This window comes from Choloepus didactylus, chromosome 5 (genome assembly GCF_015220235.1).
Source record: "Choloepus didactylus isolate mChoDid1 chromosome 5, mChoDid1.pri, whole genome shotgun sequence".
In the NCBI taxonomy this organism is placed as follows: domain Eukaryota; kingdom Metazoa; phylum Chordata; class Mammalia; order Pilosa; family Megalonychidae; genus Choloepus; species Choloepus didactylus.
In genome coordinates this window covers 123,302,539-123,314,619 of record NC_051311.1, presented here as the reverse complement: position 1 = coordinate 123,314,619, position 12,081 = coordinate 123,302,539, and the positions used below count along the sequence as shown (strand labels likewise).

Here is a 12,081-nt window from a genome sequence, read left to right as displayed (position 1 = left end):
GCTAGTACTCACAACTGATGCTTGATACCTTGAGCCAGTAATATTTTCATTACTACTGCCAACATATTCAGCAACTCTTTGTATGTGCATGTTCTACATGGAAACTGTCTCAAGTTTTCCTGTTTGTCTGGTTTGCCTCGGTCTCCCTCTTGCTTACCTGCCATGTCCCCGTTCTATTCTGAAGGGTATTTTGCAATTATCTACACTCAGCATTGTCTTCACTATTATTAGATTGCCAGCAATATTAAAATTACCTATAAGTCATGTTTGATCCCCTATATCACATTGTATGTTGTAGAAAAAATCTAAAAACGCATTTCAAAAAATATGGAACAGCACAGCCTCAAATCTCAGAAGAGATTTTTTTAAGCCCTTTACTATATGTGTCTATTTTAATTGCTGCTGTAATTTTTGGCAAAAACATCAACAGCAATTAAATTATGAATTTTAATTCCTACCAATTACATACACTTCTTATGAATTACATATACTTTTGCAGAAACTTTTAAAAAAGCGTGTTTAGATATGCATTTTCCACCATACAGTTTTATACAATGAACAAAACAATGCTGTGTTTTTATTTGATCATGGCATAGGATCAAATGCAATGTGAAAAATATTTATGGTTTATCATTAGTTGTATCTCATCAAATTTGTTATCCACGATTATCTCTCTCCAACAGTCTATACAAGTTTTGAATTTTCCCATCAAATTCACATATAAAAGCTTGCCTTTAACATCTCTGTATATTATGACCCAAAGCACAAGTGCAAAATAGTATGAAAATACATTTCGTGGAAAAATTAAACCATCTTTTCTTTTTGGTAAAGTTGTTTCTGGTATTCTGTTTTAAAAGTCAAAAGTGGGCACAATGGCATCACAACATTACATTCTATAAATAGCTCCTGTAGTACTAGATGTTAACGACCATTTTTTTCTATGTAATAAAAATATTCAGGATTTATTGACTAACTGAGGCTGTTAGCTTTTAAGCTTTATATGCTTTTCCTCTGTAGCTACCTTTTTAAAAATCATAAATCTTCAAAGCGGATGAAAATATTATCTGACACAGTATTATAACTTGTTTATATTTCATAGCCTTCACCTCAGCTTTTATTTCCATGCGCTCAACTGGTGTGCTACAACTTCTGGTCTCCATCAGAATTAGCAGTGAAATTTTCCAGACTAATGAACATAATGTTAAAGCAAACAGAGGAAGGTAGCCTGAGGTCAAGAACTAGTGGAAACAAATCATTAATAAATAGCAGTTTATTCAAGTACATTGTCCTGCTCTTACAGGAATTGCAGTGTTCATCAGTCCTTTTTCTTTGTGACTCCTTGAGGATTTTTTTTTTCACTTCTCAGAGAACTACTTATCCTGTTTCTTTAAAACCACACATGACAAGGCTCTGAAGAGTGAGAACATGAATAATAGTATACACTGATGTTTTTCAATTGTCACATGTAACTCTGCTTGCTCAATAATAATTTTTTTTATAAGCCTGTTTGCAACATACCCTCTGTTTCTACAGATGAACAAAGGAACACTCCTTCACTAATTCTGAAAGTAACTTGTCACAGTGGGGTTCTAGGGCCTAGTCAAATAATTGTCTTAGTGTACTACCTGCTGTGTTCAATATTGAGTGAAAATGGAAGCCAGGCCCTGGCTCCAGCTTATTTCACAATTCTTCTGTTATTTAAATGATTTTAGTCAGTTTGGGGGAAGCCAGACCTTTATAAATTAACAGCAGGGAAATACCAAAGGTGTCAGATTGCATATTTATCATCTTTTTCGTGTAATACTTAAATATGTATTAAGAAGTGACTGACATAAATTAGGCAGATTTCAGAAGCCACAGGCCATGGCTTGTAGAGGACCCCCTTCTGCTTGACATTTCATCCTTGTCAAAGATCAAATTATTTTAATTTAGGCTGCAAATTATAAGGAATGAAGACTTCTTTGTGGGAATTCCCTGTGGTAATCTGACTTTTGTTGTTACTGCTGCTTGTCAGTGTGCAAAAGATATAATATGCATGCAAATAAGGTTAAAAAATGTGTACTATCTAATTATCCAGCCAGTACATTCCACTTGAAGCCAGTGGGAGGCCTGACACACAGTATGTGTTTGATTCATTGAGGCCTGCAGGGTATTTACACAAGATTACTTTTAATTATGAAATTAATATCTGTTTATCTAGAATGTATAGTGGTAAGTGAGTATACACATGAGCAGAATTCTTTAGTAAAAAGAAATCATCTTAATTTAATACATAAAAAGAAGGGAAAATGACTTGCCTCTGGGAAAAAAAAACAAAAAGACATCATCAAGACCTTGGTTTCACCCTCGTTGAAACAAATTGAATGAAAACTTGGCACTTTCTCTTGAATTTGTTTCTATCACTGACAAGTAGGTTCAAGATGTGTTGCTTTTGTTCACAGTTTTTATTTTTTTTGAACAAAATGCAATATTAGATTCAGGGTGGTGAGGAAAATGTGGGAAAAGAGAGTTTTTCATCATTTTAGTGGAGTATTAACTATTCTAGGTTCAAAACTCATGTTTGCCCTGGAAAAAAAAATAATGAATTGGGTATCAAGAATTTCATTGTAATAAGATGTGGAAAATGAAACAATCTCACTGTCGATATTCTTCAATTAATGAAATGCATATCCCTAACAAAATTCTTTGTAAAATAATGCATTGTATGTTTAAATCTCTTATCATACTTACTTATCATTGAAAATAGGAGAATAATTTGGGGGATATATTTTAAATAAGTACCATTTTAGGAAACTCAAAACAAATGAATAATTAATAATTCCAAAAATATAAAATAGTCTTGCCACTCTCCAAATGTCTCATCAGTGGAAATGACGAGAAATTCAAAACATAAAAACGTTACCACTCTGAATATAACAAAGCATTGCCTGTTAGTGAGTTCCATTATTTTTATTATCAAAAAAATGTTTTGTCGCTAGGGAAAACAAAAACAAATATGGATAATTGTTTTTATTTTTGAACCTATTTTACAGCACCTATAAAGTAATAACGGGAGGAGATTTAATTTGCTGCTACTTTTGTTATTTCCCTCACCCAGCCTGCCCTGCCTTCTATGCCTGTCACTGCCTGTGACACCCAGCTTAGAACTTCATCCAGTCCAAACAACTACCTGTGGTTTCTCCAATGTTATTCAGATCTCTTTGAATCTATATTTTGTACTTTATCTTTTTTATTTTTTTCTAAAGTCTCTTAATGCATTTCTTTCTCTGCCCCAAAACTGAGACCATGAATTGTGAATCCTGTTTCTCATTTTCTCCTTATAGTGCCTAGCTGTGTGCTATATAAACAGGAGACGAGTATTAAAATTTCTGCCTGTAAATTGACCAAACTTCCCAGAATCAATCTCTTTATGACACATTAGAAATGTGTAGCTGGTTATATATGTAGACACTAGCCTATGTCTTTTCCAGTGGTTTTATGTAAAGAGAGACATACTTGTGATTTAATTTTATCATTTTTAAGGATTATTAATGTCAAATTGCTAATGCTAATGGCTGTTTTATCTTTTATATTGACATTTACAGTAATCATTTAAGTGTTCTTGAAAGATTTATTCACAGATGACAAGATTATGCATTTAAAAGTTCTTACTAAAAGATAAGAAAATACAAAAGAAAACAATCAAGGAAAAGAAAAATAAAATATCTCACTGTTTCTGGTCTTTTCTTTTTGCTGATTAGTGTGATGGAGTACAGATAGATTTAATAAACATTTCTCTGGAAGGAATTGCTATTTTGAATATACCGAGCATGCATGGAGGATCCAATCTTTGGGGAGAGTCTAAGAAAAGACGAAGCCATCGCAGAATAGAGAAAAAAGGGTCTGACAAGAGGACTACGCTCACAGATGCCAAAGAGTTGAAGTTTGCAAGTCAAGGTAAGTTTTCTAAGAATTAATTGTTAATTGTCAAATTGCTTGTTAATTTGCTTTCAGAGTCTTCTCGAATAAAGGCTTCCATAATATTTCTGCAGTTGTATTTTTCATATTATCAGATTACCATATGTGATTAAATTTTATCATAATAGATTTTAAAATAATGTATAAACTGCCTATATTTTAAATGGATTTTTTCCTCTCTATTCTCCATTTTTGGATATAACTCTTCCCAAACAAAATAAAATATATGTGGGTATCTGTTGTCTACTATAATAGAGTATGTTGTACATTCAGGTATTTTTATTATCGAACACATCTAGGATGAGTGTGTCTTGGCTGGACGTTTGAATTGCTGTAATAAGGACATAGTTAAGGTTTTTCTAAGGTTGTGTTGGATAAGATTTTATTCTTGACCTTCTTCAGCCAGGCTATGATATTGAAGCTATCTTACATTATCTGTTGTTCCAAATACCATGGCATCTTTAAATATCCCAGAATAAATTTATCTATTGCTATTTTTGTAGAAAGTTAATAACAAGTAGTAAAACTAGGAAACAGAGCAAATGACTAACAAAGTATGATAGAATAGCCATGAGATTTTCTCTGCAGTTCTTCAGTTCAAATGTATTTTGGATCAGAATTTTCAGCTCTATTATAATATAGATGGGACGAGACATCTAATTCTTGTTGATATATTTTATAAACAAAGATATCCAGGTGCTGGTATTCTAATAAGAAATCATGACCCCAACAATTTATGTATTTTGTCCTGTAACATTTCTTTTGCATTCCAGAATTTACCTAATAACGTTGTTTGTATTGAGATAAAAAATATATATTGGCCCAATTCAGTGTAGCAGGGAGAAAATATGAAGAGGTTGGCCTTATGAGCCCATTTAAAAATAAATAAAATGTGAGGATGGTTGATATGTTTGGTGGTGGTGGGCAATAGCTTTATGTTTTGATGATTTGGGGTACTTGATTCAAGATTCAGAAGCAAACCTCTATTATATGGAGTTTGTTGACCACAAGGATGACAAAGGTTGATGGAAAAGTGTGAGATATCCTCTTGAAAGAAGTATTTTGTAGAACCTACCAATGATGGTAGATTTCAATTCCCTTTAAATGTGTAGGTAATCCCAAAGATATCGTGTAATTTAATACAAGCAAGTTTCCACAATCTCTATTAAAAATTGTTGTACTCACAAATGGTATCTAACTGTATGAAAATAGAGGAAATAGTTTTTTAAGAGAAATAGTAGGAAAAAGTTGAGTAGGTTTTTGCTTTATGAATTTTTAAATGACAGAAAAATAGATATAATTATTAGCTTCTAGGAATTATTGCCATTTATATTAGATTTACATTCAAATGCAAGAGTAGTAGATTTCTAAAAGAAACAGTGAAAAAGTTCTGAATATTCAACTTCACTCAAGGACCAACTATACAAACACTAAACTTAAGAATCTCTCTTTTAAAGGTATATACTCTATTATGTGATAAATGCCTACTCATTGCTTTCTTCCTGCAAATATTTTATACTATGTATGTTCACAAAATAATTTCCAGGTTTACTTTTCTATCTGACCACCACATCTCAATATGTGGCATGTCCTTTACATGCAGAAGGACACTCTCCAGATGTTTACCTGAATGGTTTCTCAGTGACTCATCTGTCTGCTATACTCACCCACTGGACTGTTCAAAAGTATGATCTGCTAGTATAGTTTGCTAGAACAAGAGTCTGTACACCCTTGCAGGGCTGCTGCAGAGATGCTGCTTGCCTGGACTCACTCACTGCCGTTGTATGCTTTGTTCAGGAATATGCATTTTGATAAAAAGGACAAAGTAACATGGGTGTTGTCTTAGACTATCAGTGACCATAACTGCAGGAAAATCTCTCTCTTCCCATTATGTTTTCTAGCTTTGTAGTATGAAACTATTAGGACCATGTTCCCATAAATAGTGGGAAAGGAGACAGTGGAGCACACTGGATTTGTGTCTTAGGAACACATTTTTCTGAATGCACAGAAGGGGAAAATCAGCTGCTCTCAGGGAGTTTTTGAAAGTCATAGTATAAGCAATAGCAGAAGCATTTTTATGACCAGTTAGGCTCAATTTTTCATTTACTTTCTTAACCAGCTATGCTTGCAGTTTGGAATTGGTTTTATTTTAGTATAAATATAACCTTAGTGCTAAATATGACCATATAAGTTGAGTGTGAAAAAAAAAATTGACTATTATGTACTAATCACTATTTCCTTTATATTAATTTCATTGATTTTTTTTTCATTTTGGTATGTTTTGTAAAATAATAGCCAAACCTCTCTCAAAATGCTTTTCTTAAGTTCTGATTTCATGTTTATTCTGCTAATTCTTAAATGTTTTATATTTAATAGTCAGAAATGAAATTTACTGCTTAAAATATCTGCATGTGTCCCTTTCCTAAATGATAATGTTTTCTATTGATTTGGTTTTCAATTTCTTTACACAAGAATAACGATAGTATTAAATGTAAGGGTCAACAGTATTTTAAATCTAAATACACTTTCAAATTTTCACAAACTGATTACAAGCACTGACTTTACAATAAAATATGGCAAAAATGGCTCGAGTACAGTAAGTTGTTTTACCCATATTCAAGTTAATGTGTTAGAAAAACATAAGGAAAGAAGTAGAAAATTTAATAATGTGACTTTCTTCTTTTTCTGGAAGAACTTCTTGAAATAATAGTTAACGGTTTTTCTGGTATATCTTTGTAAAAAAGTATCAGAAGTTTAAGCTATGTTATTACTATACTGAAATGTAAGTTCATTTCCATAAGCTTTAGAAAGCTTTTTGGGGGTGGGTGGGGGGGTAAGCCTGTGTAACTTTGTTCATGTAATAGAAAAAAATTATTTTTTTTCATAGTAGGGTTTAAATTAAGCAAAAGAGTTTATATTTTTTTAATTTAAAAAAATGGCGTAGATCAAAGATACAATATCAGAATTAGAGCATTAAATCTTCATTATATTATGCCACACGTGATTTGGGACTACTACAAAATACGTTTGAATGAAGTCTTTAAAGACACAGGATAAGAACAGAGTACTTTCAATTAATAAATTCACTGATTGGAAATTTTAGTGTTCAGTTAATTTAGAGTTGACAAAATGTATTTAAATTATTGTTCCAGCAAAAATTTCTAAAACAGTTGGCTGCAATTTGGAAACATATTCACACTCACACTCATCTAATTCAGTAGACATTTCCTTTGTGTTATGTTTTTATAAATACATATGAATGTATTATATATAGATGGCATGGTCTTTAAGCAAAATCATAAAGCAGGCCAAGTTGGTCTTCAATGCCCTTAGCCTTAATAGTCTATCTTCCTTCCAATTTCCTTCAGTTGCAGAGTTCATCTTTGTCTCACCCTCTTCTGAATTAAATCCAAACCTCAGAAAGATGTCTAATAAATTCATTCACATTAATGTATAAATGACGGATTGCAGATGAAAGTAGAATATTTGCATTTTAAAAGAAATAAAGGCCTTCAGCTAAAACATTATTTTTCAAACTGTGTTACATTGAGTTATAACTGCAATGTTTCAGCAGTTCTGTAAAAACTTGGTTCAAATTCATTATTGCTATATTTTTGGACAATAAAAAACTATAATAAAAATAAAAACTAAAGTGTGTTCTGTAAAAACATTTTGTCCTATTAACCATTCTCAAATCATTAACCCTTGTTACCAGACAAAACACTCCCTCTCCTTAACTTCTTCCTCCTCCTTCATCTTCTTTCTCTCCTTCTCTTGTGTCTCCATCTCTCCCTTTCTATATATGTGTGTGAATATTTATGTAAATAACTGTGACATTGATTGGCAAATTTGTGGCTCTGCAATGATCTTTAAAAAAAAAAATGAAGAAAATTGTGGAAATAGGTACATTACCACCATAGCACATGTGGGCCACATGTAATTGAAAGGCCAGGAAGTGCAGATGCTTTTATTTGGTACAAGCACCAAACAGTGCATAACTATCAATGGAAGTAAAAAGAGGATGACTATACCAGTATTTTAAATGAAACAGGAAATCACTTTTTAGGAGAAATTTTGCTGATAAGGAAAATGCTTTATCTCCTCCGAATAATATAGTTGTACTGGGTCGTATCTCAAGTTCACTTTTATCAGAGAAGAGTTGTGATGTAAACATGCTCACAACTGCAACTAAAAAACCAGCAATGGAATTGAAACTCAATATTTCAACTCAGTATGCAGAATAAAATAACAGACTAATTAAAACTTTGAGTGACTATCTGACAGAGGCAGCAAGTAACACTTCTATCATATTTTTTACTGACAAAGTTTAAAACCTATGTTGAAACACTTTTGAAGGTATTTTTTTTTTTTTTTTTTTTTGGCCAGTGAGGGTTTCTTAAAGAAAGTGAGCAGTTTTAGTTATTCTAACTGATTTAGCTTGGAAGACATGAGTCCACTATTCTACTTTCCAGAAATGGCAGAATGGTTCTTAATTGGCAACTGAGATGCAAAAAAATTCATATGATTTACAATTACACATCTGTATGGATCAGGATATTCACAACACCACAAAAACAAAACAAAACGCTGAAATCAATGAGATAATAGGATGAATATGACATTGCAAAGATTTCCATCAAAATAGCTCCATTACTCTCATAGTTTGTATTGAACAAATGTTAATTTTAACCTCCAAAATAAATTTGTACAAATAAAAGTCTCTTTTATTTACAATTTTTAAAAAATATACTGCTTCATTTTCAAAAAAAAAGATAAACTATTGATTACTTTAAGGAGTTTGAAAACCACAGAGCCAAAGTAATTACATTCAAATCATAAGAGTGTCAGGCTAAGGTAGGTACCACCGGGAGCAGCTGGACCTCCTGCTTGAAACCTCATTAAGCAGGTGAATGTCTCCTCCACTTATGGATACAGCTAGCCAGGTATCTTTCAGACAACAGTGTATTTAAGAAACTAATTAACAATATATCATCAGGAAATTTTAATTTCATTCACATTTACCAATTCTAAATTTCTTATTTCAACATTTCCCAAGGTGCAACATGTGCTTCGTTGATGGAAAAGGAGGTGGTTTAGGTAGTACATGGGTGAATATTTTAAAATTTAGTAGTTTTGTATTTATTATTATAATTGTCTTCTCTTTAAGCAAGGGATGCTGTTTTTTATTATAGCAGTTATTCAGTTTTTGTCTTTGAAATAGTTCCACTTATGTAAAAATAGAGAAAAATACCGAACTAAATAATAATACAGGAGGAACCTGGATACTGCAAAAATTGTGAAGGTGATACAAGAAGGACTGAAGTTTAGAAAACTGTTCTAGGCTACTATTGCAGCTCCCCCACCTTGTATCATAACTCCTTGTTATGCAAGGGAATATGCTATAAACATTATTTTTATTCTCCATCATCTTCTTGCATACAATTTTCTATGAATCAGTTCTCCCAGAATAAGCTTGTCCATATACTTTTCACCTAACATGTCTCCCCAACTCCACCCCTATATGTTGTCTTTATGTACTGTTCTAGAGAAGACCATACCCTGATTCCTTTTACAAGTCAGAGGGGTGAGACTGTATCTGATTATCTGTCAAAGAATCTCTCCACATCAGATGACTGTATATTATTTTATTTTTAAAATCCCAGAAAGCAGGAAGAAACAAATAAGTCAATCTAAACCACCTTAATCAGAGAAAATAAATGAGAGGATGTCTGTGAAAACTTGGCAAAACTTGAATTTCTTTTGCCGTGAAGGATAAATAGGGTTACTGGCTTTAATGTTTCCATTTAAAAAATGGGGGTGGTGAATTCTGGTAGAATCGTGATTAATTTCTATGTGCTGTACATGATATTGCCCAGAAAATTGCACAAAGAGCTTTTAAATAGACTCTGATACTTCAGATACCTTGTAAAAGTTATACTTATTTGAAAGACGATAGAAATGGATATTTGTCATCCATCATTATCAATGTTTTTCTAGACATTTCATGGGTTATTTAGGGTAATTTAGAAGTCAGAGTTTTAAGTTGTCTAAATATAACTGCAATATTCATTTTAGAACTGTAGATGATGTATTTGGCATTCTAACACCAGCAAGCAGAACAATTTCCAAGCATTTAAATTCAGTGATTAAATCAATTAAATTTAGAAACAAGTAAAGGATTTCATGATGCATTATTTTACCTGGATGTTAATTTGTTGAAAAAAGATCACGGCATTTAAGATGTTGTATTTCACAAATATGTATGCATATACTAATATCATGATAATTTCATTGGCTGAAAATAGATAGACCCAAACATTTGTTATCTAGTAACCTTTAAGGAGATAACTCAAAATGAGTTCCTAATTGTATCTTTTCAAGCTACCTCCTTTGAATTTTCCAGCAATGGCTAACGCAAACAATTGCACATATTTAATAAATCTTTCTAAATATCAACAATACTGTTTATTGTTTAAGATTGAAACATATACCTAGATATTTTTATGTGATTTCTCTGTGCTATATTTCACAAAAGTACACTTTTAAAGTTTATGTAATAGTAATAAAAAGAAATTAGTGAATATAAGACATAATTCTTGAGTATAAAAATAGAAATGTGTTTACAAAATTTAAGACCATGTACTCCAAGTATTGTCAGACCTTTGGCCTGGCTATCCTATCAAAGCATACATATTATTATGAAGTGTGGATGAAATGTCTATTTGGCATGGCCCTGTAAATACTGCAGAGAAACTGCTAGCTTACTAAAAATTTGAAAAGCAGAAACCAGAAATATGAATACATGAATATTTTAGGAACAACTGGAACTCTAGATGACAATCTCTGAAATACCCTTATAATCCTTCTAGAGTTATGTAAAATAATTTTCTGTGGCTAGTATCATTGCCTCTCTTCCACTGTTCAACAGTCAAATTTTCTAAATCTGATATGTGGTATAACATAATTCTAGATACAACGTAAGTCATGTGGACTTCTTATGATAAAATTGGTAAGGCAGCAAAATCATTTTTGATGGGATATAAAAGGTTAATAATCATTTAAACAAGAAATCGTTTTTTTCTAATGCATCAAGGAGATCATTGCCAATGATTAATTCCTGAATCCAAATTGAAATTAGGAAAATGGAGAAAATCCAAAGAACAGGTAGGTAGGAATGGCAGAACAAGGAGCTGCTTGCTTTCGCCTACTGAATCTAGGAAAGCTTGAGAAAAATGACTTTTAGGAGCAGTTGCACTTTGGAAAATGTAGAGTGTGCCAGTTTGACGTATTATGTCCTCCAAAACACTATTATCTTTGATGCAATCTTGTGTGGGCAGACATATCAATGTTGATTAGACTGTAATTCTTTTGAGAGTTTCCATGGAGATGCACCCCACCCAACTGTGGGTGATGACTCTGATTGGATAATCTCCTTAGAGGTGTTACCGCACCCATTCGGGGTGGGTCTAAATTAAATCACTGGAGCCATATAAATGAGATGACAAACAGAAGGAACTCAGTGCATCTGTGAGCAACATTTTAAAGAGGAGCTACAGCCAAGAGGGACACTTTGAAGAATGCACAGAAGCTGAGAGAGTAGCTGCAGATGAGAGACAGTTTGAAGATGGCCATTGAAAGCAGACTCTTGCTCCAGAGAAGCTAAGAAAGGACAAACACCCCAAGAGCAACTAAGAGTGACATTTTTGAGAAACTGCAGCCTAGAGAGGAACGTCCTGGGAAAAAGCCGTTTTGAAACCAGAACCTTGGAGTAGACACCAGCCATGTGCCTTCCCAGCTAACAGAGGTTTTCTGACCACCATTGGCCATCCAGTGAAGGTACCCAATTGTTGATGTGTTACCTTGGACACTTTATGGCCTTTATAAAAGCCAGTCCATTTCTGGTATTTTGCATTCCAGCAGCATTAGCAAACTAGAACACAGGGTTTGGCAATCAATAAAATAGTGCAAGTGAAAAAAGAAAAAATATTTGTTTACTTGAAGTTTTAGCTATGGCACAGGTTGATTTCTTACCTGACCTCTAAGACAGAATAACTTCTTTGTCTTGAAACGGTAAGTGCCATTCTGAGATCCTTCTACATGTCTAGCTATTGGTTTTAATTGTCA

The 12,081-nt window shown here is 32.8% G+C and overlaps 1 protein-coding gene across 8 annotated transcripts in view; it reads left to right on the top strand.

Moving 5' to 3' along the window:
• Positions 1–12,081, top strand: part of DGKB (diacylglycerol kinase beta) — a 748,227-nt gene that overhangs the window by 553,447 nt on the left and 182,699 nt on the right. For all 8 annotated transcript variants that reach the window (XM_037836813.1, XM_037836819.1, XM_037836816.1 and 5 more), the window contains one exon: positions 3,741–3,936. In XM_037836813.1, coding sequence (XP_037692741.1) covers positions 3,741–3,936 — 196 coding nt within the window. The remainder of the gene's footprint in view (positions 1–3,740; positions 3,937–12,081) is intronic.